At 45.7% G+C, this 16,133-nt stretch overlaps 1 protein-coding gene across 1 annotated transcript in view; it reads left to right on the top strand.

Annotated features, from left to right (window-relative positions):
• Positions 1-3,254: 3,254 nt before the first annotated feature.
• Positions 3,255-16,133, top strand: part of LOC140409587 (granzyme K-like) — a 41,836-nt gene continuing 28,957 nt past the window's right edge. The window contains exons 1-2 of the mRNA XM_072497954.1: positions 3,255-3,318; positions 3,532-3,676. Coding sequence (XP_072354055.1) covers positions 3,255-3,318; positions 3,532-3,676 — 209 coding nt within the window. The remainder of the gene's footprint in view (positions 3,319-3,531; positions 3,677-16,133) is intronic.

Below are 16,133 nucleotides of genomic sequence, written 5' to 3'. Positions count from 1 at the left end.
TATAATATGGGCCAGGATTCTCGACCTCGCCCGCAGATGGAATTCTCCGGTCCGGCCAAACGTCAGGGGCGGGATTCTCCGCGAACCGGCAGGGCGTGCCACTCCGGCGCCGAGGAGTGGCGTGAACCACTCCGGCATTGGCCCGCCCCGAAGGTGCGGAATCCTCTGCACCTTCAGGGGCTAGGCCGGCGCCAGAGTGTTTGGCGGAGTGCCAGCCAGCGCGGAAGGGCTTGGCGCCACACCAACCGGCGCTGAGGGGCCTCCGCCGGCCAGCGTGCATTGCCGCATGTGTGGGAGCGCCAGCGTGTGCTGCCGTCATCCCAGCGCATGCGCAGGGGGTTCTTCTCTGCACCAGCCATGGCAGAGGTTGACAGCGACCGGTGCAGATGAAAAGTGTGCCCCCACGGCACAGGCCTGCCCGCGGATCACTGGGCCCCGATCGCGGGCCAGGCCACCGCGGGGGCACCCCCCAGGGCCAGATCCCCCCCCGCCCCCCCCCCCCCAAGGACTCTGCAGGCCGTCCATGGAGCCAGGTCCTGCCGGTAAGGACCTGTTGTGATTTACGCCAGTGGGACGCGCCGAAAACGGACGGCCACTTGGACCATCACGGGCCGGAGAATCGCCAGGGGGCCGCTGCCAGCCGCCACCAACCGGCCCGCTGTGATTCCCACCCCGACCAAAACCCCAACGCCGGAGAATTCGCCAGCCAGCGGCGGCGGGATGCATGCCGCCCCCTGGCGATTCTCTGACCCGACGGGGGGTCGGAGAATCCTGCCCCAGATTCTCCGTTCTCGCTGGCAGTGGTGGCAAGGCGAATGAGATCGGAGAATCCTGGCTATGTTGACCAGAACTGCACACAGTACTCTAAGTACGGTCAAACCAATTCAGGTTCAGCACAGTTTACCGACTTTTGAATTCTATCCCTCTAGAAATAAATCGTCGTGCTTGGTTCATCTTTTTTTAAGGCCTTGTTAATCCATGACACAGATTTTAATGATTGATGTTTCTATGATCTGAGATTATAGAATCATAGAATTTACAGTGCAGAAGGAGGCCATTCGGCCCAAGGAGTCTGCACCGGCCCTTGGAAAGATCTCCTTAATTAAGCCCATGCCGCCGCTCTATCCCCGTAACCCAATAACTCCACCTAACCTTTTGGACACTAAGGGGCAATTTATCATGGCCAGTCCTCCTAACCTGCACATTCTTGGACTTCTTTTCAGCCTGTACATTACTCAGACTTTCACCTACCAGGTAATAAATGACTTCCTTATTCTTCCTACCAATATGTGCTACTTCAGGTTTATCTGTGTTAAACCTCATTGCCAATTATTTGACAATTCTGCCAGTGTCTTCCTCAATATTGACTATCCCCCCATACCCGCCCAGTTTGGTGCCACCCACAAATTTCCAAAATCCAAACTGTGAATAGAAAATGTGAAGAGCGGCACTGATCTTTGTGGATCACCGCTTCCTATCTTCTGACGCTCTGAATAACTGACCTTTATTCACACCCTTTGCTTTCTGCCTTGAAGTCAGGCAGCAATCAATTCTACAATTGATCCCCATGATGCTACATTCATTAGTTTTTTAATTCCAGATAAATTAAATCACCATTGTCTGCAGTCTCTATTCTTCTTCAGTTCTCCACCCAAAGGAAGGTCCGATCCACAGTGTCACAATTGCCACCACAGTTTAGGGCAAGGAGGCTGGTGCCACTCCACCCCTGCCGGAATGGGGAGCAAACTCCATGCTGTTGGCACCAATCTGATCCACACTGGCCATTCAGCCAACTGAACCAAACAACTCCAAGGAGTCTAAGTTGCTGAGGCACCATGCAGTTTTGTATCCTTGGAGAGTGCTGGCAGAGGCTCCAATTTCTTTCCACCACATGGCTGACCAGGATTTTCTTGCCACCTGCCATTGGCATATGCTGGAAGGATTTAAAAGTTGATACACAACCTGTTTGCCCATGTTATGAACATACCTTCCTCGGTCATCAAGTCCTGTAGTAGGACTTGAACTCAGAGCTTCTGGCTTGTAAGGAGGGACACTACCCACCCCACATGACCTCCTACTGTCTCTATAACTTCATCAAAATATCCAATAAGGTTGGTCAAACAAGACTTTTCCTTTTGAAATCCATGCTTACAATTCATTATTATATTTTTAAGTTCTGGTTGTTCTTCTATTCCCTCGTTTAGTAGGGACTCCATTATTTTTTCTAACAATGATATCAAGCTTGTTGGTTTATGGGATGTATTTTATGCTCCCAGCTGGCAGGTTTAAAGATGGAAGGTACTTGCAAAATCCAGCGTGCGACCTTACTGCCACTCATGCATCTGCCCCGACCTGTATTAAATTTTACAGGGAACAATAAAGGCTTCAGGAGCCCTGCCCACACCTGGCCCTTAAGTGGCCAATTTACACTTCTGCTGATTTCCATTTCCATCAAATTAATTGTGACTTTGACAGGGAGGGGTTGTTCAATAGTAATGCCAGTAAATTCCGAAACAAGATGATTAGGCTGTCTCTTGTTGGAGAAAGCCACTGCCTTGCATTGTGTGACGTAGTATTACTTGTGACCTATCAGACCGAGCCCGGGTGCTGTCCAGGACATGCTGCATGTGAGCATGCATTGCTTTATTGTCTGAGGAATTGTGAATGGGGCTCAACAATGTGTAAACATCAGTGAGCGGCTGTAATTCAGACCTTATCGTGGAGGGAAGAACATTAATGGATAAGTTGTGGACATTTGGGCTGATGATCTTCTGAGCAACTCCTGCAGTGAGGTTCTAGGTCAGAAATTATGGGCTCCATCTTTCTTTGTGCTAAATATGACTCCAGCCAATGGAGAATTGTCCCCAGATTCTCATTAACTTTAGTGTTACAGTGCTCTTTGATGGCTCACTCGGTCAAGTGCTGCCTTGCTGTCAAGGGCAGTGACTCTTACCTCACCTCTGGAGTTCAGCTCATGTCCACATTGCAAACGAGGCTGCAATGATGTCTGAAACCCAGTGGGCCTGGTGAAAGCCAAACTGAGCATTGGTGAGCAAGTTATCCGTAAGCAGGTGTTGCATGATAGCACTGTCGCTTACACTTTTTGTGATGATTAAAAAATAGGCTGATGATATTTGAATGTCAATGTTTGATCTCACAAAAACTGCCAATTGTTTTCCACACAAACTATAACCACATCCTTGTGCAATACTATAAAATGAAACAAATTCTTTTGTCTTTGTTTGTCTATCAAAATGGACAGCTTAATTTGGGTGTTGTCGCTTGCTTTGAAAATGATTTTTTTGACATGGCAAGGATGTAAGTTGAATATGTATAATTAACTAAGAAACCTATTATTTTAGAAGGGGGGTTCCTTCCTTTTTATGCGTCGGCACTGAAAATGTGAAATGTGACCAAAACAGTGATCTCCACAGATTGTTTTTGTTCTGATTTTCAATATTTGCAGGTTTTCTCAGAGCTCTCATTTTTAGACATCATACTCTTCCAGCAAATGTTTATCTTCTATTACAGGTGCCTGTGCAGAAATTATCGGGGGTGATATAGTTCGACCCCATTCTAGACCATACATGGTGTCTATCCAAGTTAACAAACAACATATTTGTGGAGGAGCTTTGATCACACCGAGATGGGTACTGACTGCAGCTCACTGTAAAGAGTAAGTTAAAGAGTATAATCCTTTTGCTGTGTAACATCTCGGGGCTTTTCACAGTAACTTCATTGAAGCCTATGTGTAACAATAAGTGATTATTATTATTATTGTTAATTAAGAAGGAACATTATCGATTATAATTTTGGTTTAAATTTAATCATGTTGCTTAAAGTAATAAGTTTAAAGTTTCTGGAATTTTAGTAACTTAAATAGAATAAAATGATTAAACACAATGATTTCAGATGATGTGCCCTCTATTCACTTGAGAACTGCACGGAAATTTAAAATCCCCACTACAGTAGTTAAAAGGGAATAAGCAATAACTATTAGTCATTGCATTGAAATTTAAAATCCCCACTACAGTAGTTAAAAGGGAATAAGCAATAACTATTAGTCATTGCATTGATATCTATTTCAGAGCCAATGGTTCGAGTAAAAAAGTTCTTGTGGTGTAGTGATAGCATCCCTACCTCTGAGCCAGAAACCCTGGGTTCAAGTCCCATTTCAGACCTGGAGGGCATGTTTATAATGTAGCCAAACAGGCTGATTATCAGCCTGTAAATCTGTCCAATATGGTTGGTGATAAAGAGTTGGAGTGATTCCTGGTCAGCCATACTGCAAAAGGCAATGGTGATCTCTTGCAGTACTTTGGCAAGTATAATCAAGGACCAACCCCATTGAAGTGCATGATTGCTCACATCCTCTTAGGGTCTGGTACCTGAAGGAGGAGGAAATTACCGTGGGAAAAGCTTCAAGAAATTCAAGCTTCCTGTTAATATCTGAAAATGATGATATGACACGATTCCAAATCTTTACTGTAGCAATAATATAATTAAAGACGATTTTCATAGGCAACTTATACGTTACAGTCAGCAAAGTTGCCATAGCCCCAGGTGCAGAGACTGCAAAGAGATAACTGATCGTGGTTTAACTTGAGGATCACCACATCTCAGTTGAGAAATTGGGCCTTTATGAATAACCTCAGCCGGTGCGGGAATTGAACATGTGCTGCTGGCCTTGCTGCCACAAACCAGCTGTCCAACCCACTGAGCTAAACTGGCCCAGGGTTTAGAGAACACCAAAGTATATCATGGAGTTCACCTGACCTACAATTTTTAATCGATTTTGGTTATGGGGAGCACAAGGCCCCACTTTACAGGTGTGATGCAACAGAGAACTAAAAGTATTTTTAAACAAAAACAATGTTTATTCTATAAATCCGGTTAACATTTTTAAAACCCACAGTAAACATCTTATCAACTACCAACACTGATAACCCCCCAAAAAGATACAGTACTCTATAGGTAATCCTTAGTAACATTCCTAACAACATCCATAAGCCAAAACACTTTTTAACAAAGATAGTAGGTTTGAATTCTCTATAGAGAACAGTTATCACTTTTAAATTATCAAGTGATCTAAACACCTTGTTTAACATACAGAGAGACACCAGTATACATCTGCTTGTTTTGAATGCAGCTCTCCAACTGAATGCAAAACTAAAACACAGAGCAAAAAAACCTTCCAGCTCAAAACAAAAGTAAAAAGCAGAATCACATTCCAGCTCCACCCACACAATGACAGCATTTGATTAAACACACTTTTCTTAAAGGGATTCTCACTCGACACTTTAAACTATAGAGAGGAGAACTCCCCTGTTAAACTGATCACACATCTCACTCTCCAGTATATTACAATCCTTATAGCAAACAGTCCACGGTCACTTCCAGCTTCCATGGGTCACATCTTCCCATTTTGTTGAGCAGTAACTTCAGTGACCATCTCCAGCACTTCCCTCAGTTTTTGGAGAGTTTCTCAAATCCACCACTAGCAGTAAAAGCTGCTCTGGTAGTTCTTCTTCTCCCCACCACCCCCGGCCATGCCAAGACTAATCTCCAAGACTCCTCAGATGACTGCACAATGCATCTGTTTGACTCGGGACAATCTCATTCCCACATGTAACTGTTGGCGCTCGCAGACAACCAGCAGCCTCTTCATTCTGCTGAGCGCACCAGCTGCTGACCTATTGTTCCCTCTCTTTTCCTCATTCTCTTTCCCTCTCTCTCTTTTCCTCGCTCTCTTTCCCTCCCTCTCTTTTCCTCGCTCTCTTTTCCTCGCATTCTTTACCTTCCTCTCTTTTCCTCACTCTCTTTCCTTTCCTCTCTTTTCCTCCCTCTCTTTTCCTCCCTCTCTTTTCATCCCTCCCTTTCTCTCCCTCTCATTCCCTCCCACTCTTTCCCTACCTCTCTTTTTCTTCCTCTGTTTCATCCCTCTCTTTTCCTCCCTCTCTTGTTCCCAGTTGTGCCAGCTTCAGACCTTGCTTAACGAATCGGTTTGTAGTTGGGCAGAATGTGGAATGGTCCCATGACCCCCTTCATTTTAACCTACATTTAAACATTCAGTCCAAAACATAAATGATGGGTTCAACCTCGTCATTGTAACAACTGTATTTTAAAGGTCTCTAACAATTTGATGAATTATACCGTCCTTTTCCAAGCTGATTGTTGTAGAACCTTACTTCATCTAACATCAAATCATACCAAATTAAACTGGATGTATTCTGTGAATGATAGGACTGAAATTTAACCGCACTATTGCTTTCTTCATTAATTTATTTGTTGAGGACCTCTGTCACTCAATGCAGCATATATTTGTGAATTTGCTTTTTGCTTCCAACCTTAAGATACTATTACAAAGCAAACAGCAACTGTCCCTTTGACAGAGGGAGGATTCTCTAACCACCCGTTAATGAGATGTGACCTTGGCCTGGCTGTGATCAAACCACTGGCCAGTTCATATTTATCGCTCTGTAACTGTGAGTTGCAAACAATCTACTCCTTGATATCTAAAGAGAAAGGAGGAAACAGTTAATTGCTCTCTTTCTTGGGCGTGCCTGTCACAATTCATGGTTAGCAACTCCTGATCCTATTGAGGTAGGCAGCATCTAAACTTCATGCTGCCTCCTCATTTCAATGATTTCAGCATATAGCCCAGTGCTGATCGTGTTTTTGGCTGGCTGGCTACATGCTCAACTGTTGCCTGGCTGCATATATGGTGAGCACATGTTTTAGCCAGCCGAACGATCTGAAAGAGGAAATGCATAAATTACACTATGTACAAAACGGGCTACAGGGGAACACCAAAGGAAACAAGTGGGAATAGAAAGGGTACCCAGGTTTTCCCAAACTGCACTGGAGACTTTAATACTGCATGTGGTTAGAAGGAGGGAGTAATGATGCTGCAAGGGGAACAAAATCTCGAAAAAAAAGCCTTGCGAAAGAAATGGAAAAAGTTAGTAAGGGAGGTCTCCCAGTTACTTACCCTGAGGATCTGTCAGCAGTGCCATTAAAACTTCACTGACCTCATATGAGTGGTCAAGGTCAGTGAATGCATCTTTCAAAGGAAATTTCCTACACCATCAACCTTTCATTCTATTTGATGCACCACAGACACATCACCCACCAGTAGCAATTTATTGCAATCAAAACCTCCAGATCCAGGCCCCCCTGGGGATTTCCGCCATAGTCATAACAATAATCTTTATTAATGTCACAAGGAGGCTTACATTGACACTGCAATGAAGTACTGTGAAAATCCCCTCGTCGCCACACTCCGGCACCTGTTCGGATACACTGAGGGAGAATTCAGATGTCCATTTCACCTAACAAGCACTTCTTTCGGGACTTGTGGGAGGAAACTGGAATACCCGGAGGAAACCAACGCAGACATGTGGAGAACTTGCAGACTCCGCAGAGATAGTGACCCAAGTCGGGAATCAAACCCGGGTCTCTGGCGCTGTGAAGCAACAGTACTAATCACTGTGCTACTGTGCTGCCCATCTCAGGCAGCAGGGCGTGGAAGGCAGCAGACTGCCTCAACCTCGGATTTGGATCGGGGGATGCACCTAGATATAGCGGGAGAGTTAGGAGGAGCAAGAAACTGTAGGCAGCTAGAAGGCACGGATGAACATGGGCACTAGCTAAGATAGGTCACCACGATAAGAAAGCACTTGTAAATAAATATCACTTTGTTCACCACCAAATCCTCCAGCTTGTCATTTCATGGCGCCATGCTCCATGAACTTTCGCCACTTTGTCCCTATGCAGTGTGAGAGTGACAGTGCTATGTCTCTCCCATCTCCCACACTGATCACTCGGTAAAGAGGCGCTGCTGCTGGCAGTCGCCCCCAGTATCAATGCTCAGGCCTCTCATTGCAGTGACTCTTCTCCAGTGATGAGGATATCATGAGCTGACAAAGTGGAGAGAGGCTGATATACCCCAGAGGTTAGTTGGAGGAACACTCCAGGACCCCCAAACTCGAAGGGGGCTATTACAGATGAGAACTCATCCCGTGTCTCTAAACTCCCAGTTAAGCCCGCTCACTGGCAGGGCGCGTTCAGCTCTGTCAGGCAGGAGTCAGACATATCGCTGAGAAATAGAGGAACATCGCTCTGTCCACAATGCAAACATCATTATTGTCCCACAGAGTCTGGCCAGTAGCTTTAGCGTCCTGCACATGGAATCAGGCACCATTCTGAAAACCTACTGCTGGCACCACACTAATGATGAGATTTAACCCCACGGTAGGAGATCTCCTCAACCCCTAGACCTGTTCATCCTCAAACCAAGAGGTTATGAGGGATCCTTAGGTCCCTCCTCCTCCTCCTCCACAGGTTGCACCTCGATGCCCTCTTTGACCTCCTCCTCATCCGAGGAGAAGTGACGCTCCTCCATCTCCTCCTGGTCCAGGTGGTCTCCCCTCTGCAGCGCCAAGTTGTGGAAATTCATGAGAAAGGCCTGCCCCTCAGCCCTCTACTCCTCTGGGACTGCCACACATGGGCTTCCCCCTTAGTGAGTATCTCTCCACCAGGCCTCACAGCTTCCCCTCTCACACCAGCAAATCCCCACACCAGTCCCTCTCAACTCCACCAGGATTATGCCTCTAGACCCTCTAGTCTCACTGGCACATTTCTCCTCACTGTTCCCCAATTCCCCCTCCGCCAAAAAAAAATATTTGCGTTAGGTGACAGGGCAATTGAGTGGATACATGGGACTCACGTCTACATGCCCCTGGGGCACCTCAAGCCGCCCCTGTCCTGACCTATAACGGAGTAAGTGTTGACAGACTTCCCCATGAAGCCTTCACATCAGTGTATCCGTGTGATGTAAATTCTTGGATGAGCTTTGGAGTTCAATGTTTAGGACTCCAACTATTTTGATTAAAACAAATAAACAAATTAAATAAACTGAGGGACAAATTAAAAGGGGTAGCTCCTGAGAGATATTGCCCGAAACAAAAGTAAAGAGCAAATGAAAATTAAAACATCAAACTGAAAATTGATTAAAATGGTCATTAAAGCACCCCAGATCCTGTGAGCCTCCCTCCCCAGGCATGGAAGGCCTCGATGGTGCCTGTGGAAACTGTATGCTCCCTCTCCAGGGACACCTGGCCGCGAATGTAGCTGCGTAAGAGGGGCAGACAGTTGGGTTGGAAGAGCCCTTCAGTCGCCTGTTACCTGGACACGTTTATGACAAGATTGGCCACGCCCAGGAGCAGGTTCACAAGGAGGTCTTCCTCACTCCCTGCACTAAGGACGGGCACCCCTTAAGTGGTGATTTGAGCTCTAGCCCAGCGAGGAAGACACAGGAAGCGATGCCTGCCTGCCTGCCAGCTGCCAGACCACCTTAAAGCAAAGGGTGTCCTGAAGTGAATGGAGGGTAAGGCCTGCTAGCGACCCCTTCCTCTGAGATTGAGAGAGTACCCCCCTCCCCCCAATGGCCCTGAATTGAGTTTATCTGTCTCCCCTACATCCTCTCTGGTGCGCCCTGAGCAGTGAAGAGCCTGGAGATTCATGGCTGTCTGAGTGTTCATCTACGATATCCCCCTCGGAGGTGAAACCACCAGGTTCACATTATGTAGACCTGTTGTAAATGTTGCTGCTGTAAATGGTGCTGGTGTGCCATCCTGCCAGCGCCCGCTGAAGATTCAGTGAGAGGTGGAACGAAAAGGGTTTCCTTTACTCCACAACAGGCTGGTATTGGATGTCACAGATAACTGTGGGTGTCTCTCTCCTGCAGATGTTAAAACCATGACCCGGAAGTGTCGCACTGGGACAGCTTCGTAAGAGAGTCTCACTGTTTATACCTAACCAGTGAGGTTGTCCTTCTGCCACACCCGTTACCTTGACTGCCACCTACGCCTGTGTGAGTCTCTCTCCTGTGATGGTGAAATGTCACCCGGAAGTGCCCCACGAGTGCAACATCACAAGAGAGAGAAAGAGGGACCACTGTTTATTCCTGACCAGTAGCCTCTCTTGAGTGAGCGTGTTCAAAGCGCTCAGATTCCCTTTTCCAGTCCTTGACTACGGGATTATGTCCTGGCAATTATTGTGACTTGACCAGAGCGGACAGTGAAAGGAAGGTGAGACTACAAGAATGGTAGTTTTAAAATAATTGATTTATTCAAGGGAAATTAAGTCTTCTGAAACTCAGATTAACCCACACACACAAACACCGAATATGTAAAACAAGAGACTAAACGGCACATCGAAAATTCTTACAGTTTACACAGATTTACTTTAGCGACGCAAACACAGATACATTCACTCACCCACCCCAAACCTCAACAAGCTATACTAATTGGGAGTTTTTTGTGAGCTGGAGGAATATACTCACTGCCCCAGGGACAGGATAGTTAAAAAATCTTTCTGGCCGGGGCCGCAAGTGATTTGCATTTCAACAGCCCCTGGTCTCTGAATGAGATTGGGCTGCTTCAGGACTCGTGGCCTGTTTGTCTTGATTCAGTTGTCTGCCTAATCTGCCCATTTAAAATGCAATGTCCTGTTCCAACATGTCCAGTTCATTTTAGTCCTTTGATGAGTTTGCTCCAACTTACAGAGGGGAAGGTGCGAGTGAGTGCTCGCTAATAACATGCTAATGTATTAAAATGGGGCTCCCAGGCTCCCACGGTGCGATTCGCACTACTCCACCAGCAAGGAGGCTGAAACTTGCAAATCCCAATCATGCCAGAGCGAATCTTGTTTTTCCATTCTGGATTTTGAGCCTGAGTTTCTCACGGATGGAGAGCACGGGTTCAAAATTGCCACCACTGACTCTCCTTATAAGCTATGTTCAGCTATAAGTGAATAGGCGAGGCCATTAACTGGACCTACAAGGTTGGTAGTATGCATGTCAAATCAGTCTGAGGTGCTGTGTGATGTCACATCCTTTTCATTCTGTATGCTTCCACCACATGCAAGCTACACCCACATTAGCAGCCTTACAAACACCACGTGATGTGCCAACCATGTGGCACATGGCCAGAAGCAGTGAGTGGGCTGCCAGTCATTTTTAGCTTCTCTGACTTTCTTAATGCCAATGGCTGATTTAGTGACCATAGACGAGTGTGATATGAGTGGACAAGAGGAAGTAATAGTATGTACAATACTTTACAGATCCCAGCTGGGTCTGAGGTGCCGGCTCTACCCCTGACCGACCTTTATATTACAGGTTATTAGAGTCCCATGTGCTCCCCACCCCTCAGCGAGGGAGCTCGCACTCAATGACACTCCCGGGGAGGCTAATTGCTTCCACCGTGTGGGTTTCGTGTGGGTTATAACAGCTGAATTCAACAATCCGAGAATTTGAGTTGTATCTGAAGGTTTTCACACCTGTATTACTGCACTAGCCTTTTATAATGACCATCACATACTGACCATCACATACTGACCATCACATATTGACCATCACATATTGACCATCACATACTGACCATCATATACTAACCATCACATAGAATTGGAGAAACATATTCACATGAATGTATCCAGGAAAAGGTATGGGAATTGTAACAATAAAAACTCTATGCAATAGAAATAGCGTTGTGCTCATTTTTAGGGTATGAAATGAGCACAAAGCATTGCAATTTAACATCGGGATGGCCTGCACCCAATCCGGTACCAGCATATGTTAGAATTAGTAGGGCCCTCATTTTTATACATCCCTGGCAGACCCTTTAAACAGGTGCCATGTCCCCAGATTTCTTAATCATGGAGATAGCAACTGGTGAATCGCGCCTTTTTCAAAATTGGTTCCCGATCAGGGTTCGTCAGCAGCACCTGAGGCTGCCAGTGAAAAGGTAATTTGAGAAATTATTTTTTAATGAAACCCCTTTCTCAGCACCCAGAAGCAGCAGGGATGTTTCTCCAACTCAAGAGGCCCACCATCTCTTCCACCCCACCCAACCCCAACTTTCCTTGTCCCTTTGAATCACATTCCCTCTATGCCCCGCCACCTCACGGAACTAACCTGGGAGCCAATGCTGGTGAAGCAGGTCGGTTAAAATGTCTGTTTGTTGGCCATCCTACCTCTGGAGACTCAACCAGTGATGGAACTTGACCTTGTTATTCCAATGAGATTCCAGAGTCAATTTCTATAATTCTTCAAGGCCCTTGCTTTAGATGTGTGTTGACTCTGCCCTGAACTGGCTCAGATTAATTTCTACTTGATGGGTACATTGCATGCAGCAAGAAGAGAAAATGACACCCTCAGAAAGCATGGGGATGTCACAAATTGCAACTTGGATACTGGGCCCATCGTCATCCTTAGTAGGATTGTGAACATTAAAGAGATAAGCTCCTAATATGCCACTGACTGCATAAGTTAGATTCCTATTTCAGATGAAATGAAATGAAATGAAAATCGCTTATTGTCACAAGTAGGCTTCAAATGAAGTTACTGTGAAAAGCCTCTAATCGCCACATTCTGGCGCCTGTTCGATGTCATTGATTTTAACGTATGCGTGGCCATTGTATTGATACCGTTATATGCTGTCCACCCCAGTTATGTGCTAGTTTCCCTTTAAATACAAGAGTAGTTGGGATAGGACTTGGTGATTTGCCATATAGAATTTTTTCAAATGATACATTCTCTCTTTCATCATTGAAAAATGATTTATGTAAGGCAGCATGGTGGCACAGTGAGTAGCACTGCTGCCTCATGGCGCCAAGGTCCCAGGTTCGATCCTGGCTCTGGGTCACTGTCCATGTGGAGTTTGCACATTCTCCTTGTGTCTGCGTGGGTCTCACCCCCACAACCCAAAGATGTGCAGGCTAGGTGGATTGGCCACGCTAAATTGCCCCTTAATTGGAAAAAAAAGAATTGGGTACTCTAAATTTATTTTTAAAATATATAAAATGATTAATGTAATGTTGATATTTGCACCCAACAGGTGCAATTTAACCACCGTGTTGCACCCGGTGAGGGTCTGGGCACTCCGGGTAAATAGCGGGAAAGGCCAAAATCAAGATTAACGCCAATGGGGCCATTAAGAAACACACTGCCAAACACGACCAAAATGACACCGAGAAGTATTTCTATTGAATCGAGCCCAATACCTTACCGGCTGCACCGTGCTAACATTTAAACACTTCTTGCATATTTTTAATTGCTATTTGTTTGCCTATCTTTGCTCCCTTCTATGTAGCAATGCCAATACTTTTCCTTTGTGTTTTAATTGTGTTCTACAACTTACACCCTGCCAGCACATTCGAGTGGGCAGTATTTTCCCAGCTGAGCGGAAACAGGTTTTGGTATTTATGTGGAGTGAAAACTCTTGAAATAGTTGTCAGGCCAGGTTCCCATACCATCTTTGGACTTACCTTGGGGTGGATTTTGAGCCCACATTCTCTTTGGTCTGCTGGGGAAGCCATTCAGCCAAATTAAAAAAGCAATTCAGATCTCTTTTAAATCTGGATGTCATCTTTCCCAAAAAGCCACGGGTTGCAGACTGTGCCGGTAAACCCCACCAAGCCAAGCGCACAGCTCCTTCAGTCAATCAAACAAGAAAGGAAAGGTTTGTTCAGTTACATTGAAGAGCTGCAGCCATGGCTGGGCAAGAGATGACTGTTCGCATCCCTTCTTGTCTCAGAGAGTGCTTTCAATGCTTGGCACTTCTTAGAGCGGCCTCTCCTGTCTCGCATTTCATTCACCTTCAGATGCAATTCCCTGCTGCCAGCCTTCAGCATAGCACGGGAGAAGCTGATGCAGCTCCGCGGTCCACCTATGCTGGAGAGTAGTTCCAGCAGCAGAACCAGCCTCAGCCCCAAGTCCCATGGGGAAAAGGAGAAGACCACTGAGATCTGAACCTCAACTGTTGACACCCCCAAACACAGGGGTGGCAGAGGATTGGCCCTCTTGACAACTCTAAGCTCAGGAGGTTCAGGCCTTTGTGCAACCTCTTGGACCTTCTTCAACGTTGACCAGTTGGAAACACCTTGTCAGTGACCAACAAGGTGCCTGTCATGCGAGGGTCAGAAGCTAAGTTCAATAACAAAGCTAACATTTATTACACTACGTATTAAAGCTCGACTACTTACTTCTATAGCAAGCAATAATCTAGTAATCTACACTCTACTAACACTAGTCTCTGCACTCTATCTATAACTATGCTCTGCACACTCTAGACTTCTCCTGTGCACTCTCTCCAGCGCTCTCCTAGAAGCCTGAGGGTCAGTGCTTTATATAGTTCTACATCTAGCTCCATCTAGTGGTCAACTCTGATATTACATTAATCCTTTATACTCAAGACATTCTACATAATGTCACAGTGTGGAGAGGAGGGAAGGACATTATTTGTGGATGATGAATGAGGCACAGAGCTGGCTGGGCAATAGGTTGTGGTGAGTGTTAGAGTTGGCCATTCAGATGGGGTTGTGAGCTGGCTGCGGTGAGAGGAATGAACGCAGCTGCAAAGTGTGTGACCCTGTGACCTCTTTTGCAAAAGAACACTGGGAAAGTCAGAGTTTGGAGTGTGCATCTGTAGGTGTTAGGCCATGTCCTCCTGAGGTTCTGAATGCTCTTGGTGTACCATCTCCACGTTGGAGGGAGCTCACTCTAACTGCTGACAATCTCAGTCACTTCAATCCAAACCTGCTCACTTGAAGATGTTGCTCTCCTGCTTCCATCTGCGAGAGAGATTACCTCACTACAGGCTCTCAGAGCCTGCAGCAGGATCTCCTGGTAAGAGTGAGAGCGCTGGGGAGGGGGTGCTGGACAGCTGTCCAGGTCTCCTCCCCATTCCTGTGATTGGTGCAAACACAAAGCCCAAGTGCTGGTAAGCCCTTGTAACCCTTCCTCTGACAGAATGGGTGTGCCACCCTGCCAGCCCCCCCCAATTGGCAGGGAGCCTGGAGGTTAGATGCTAATGCCTTTGCTCTGGGGAAGAGCCTCAGCAAAGCCCGTCCATTAGGATATCGGATTATCAACCAGAAAATGGCCCCAACAATCCGGAAAGGACGAAGCCCACACAATTCCATCCAGCATCACTCCTTCAAGGATGTTGTGGGATGCTTCTGGCTTTATACAATCCCAGAAAGCTGATCTGCTCACCAAGAATGTTCAGCGGAATTCTCCGTTTCAGGACTGTTGACGCCGGGACTGAATCGGTGGTGTTTTACAACAGCAAAATTGGCACCTTTCCTGTTATACTACAAGGGATGTAATGTATGTGCTCCTCATTTGTCTTGCCGAGTTGTATTTAACTTGATGATAAGCAGTCAAAGTCTTCCAGTTGATGACAAATTATTTATTGAGAAACAAAATAATATACTTGTGAGTTCTTTTACTTTAATACTTTGAATAGTAATATAATTAACTAAGATTGAATTAAACTAACAATTAATATAGTACACTACACTCTGAGCTGGTCACGTCTCTACTCTAGCTGCACTATACTCTCTCCAACAACATACACACTCCTTCTGACAAGAAAAGAGTGGGAAACTCTTTATATAGTTCCTGTTAGTGTTGCCATCTAGTGATCATCTGACTGTACTGACTGCACATCAATTAATCATGCAATAACATATACAGAAGACACTACATCCCCCTTTTTTTGTGTTAGACTTTTCTATACACGATAAAGAAAATTGTACTTTAGAAATGACGTATTCTGTCATGCATTGTAAATCAGTTATGAATCAGTTAAATGTTCATAAGTTCAAATGATTTGGTTTACTTCTTCTTCTAGTTGATCTTCTTAAAATCTTAGGAGAAGTCGAAATGTAATGTTTTTCTGTTCACTTTCAACAGGTTGTTTGATATTCACACATTGACTTAAAGATTGATTTAAATTCAAAGTTGGAAAAACAGGTTGACGAATTTGAACTTTCAAAAGATCACGCCTATTCCTTCTAATCAATCCACCTTATGCAGTTTTGATTATGTAGGAACGTGGTGATATTTGCCGAATAACCATAGCAGTATCAGACCATCCTCCTTCAGGCTTGGGCACAGTGGGAGAGGTCCTGAGCACCGTGGGCAACACCGCCAGGACCAGCCAGCGGTGCAGGAAGAAACTGGACAACCTCACAATTGGTTTTCCCATTGTGGGCCACCCCACACCGTCGGGAAACGCATAGGCGTGTGTGCACTGCCTGCAGGGAGGAGGATCCCACTGGTGGAG

Source organism: Scyliorhinus torazame, chromosome 3, assembly GCF_047496885.1.
Source record: "Scyliorhinus torazame isolate Kashiwa2021f chromosome 3, sScyTor2.1, whole genome shotgun sequence".
NCBI lineage: Eukaryota > Metazoa > Chordata > Chondrichthyes > Carcharhiniformes > Scyliorhinidae > Scyliorhinus > Scyliorhinus torazame.
This window is presented reverse-complemented; position numbering and strand designations above follow the sequence as displayed.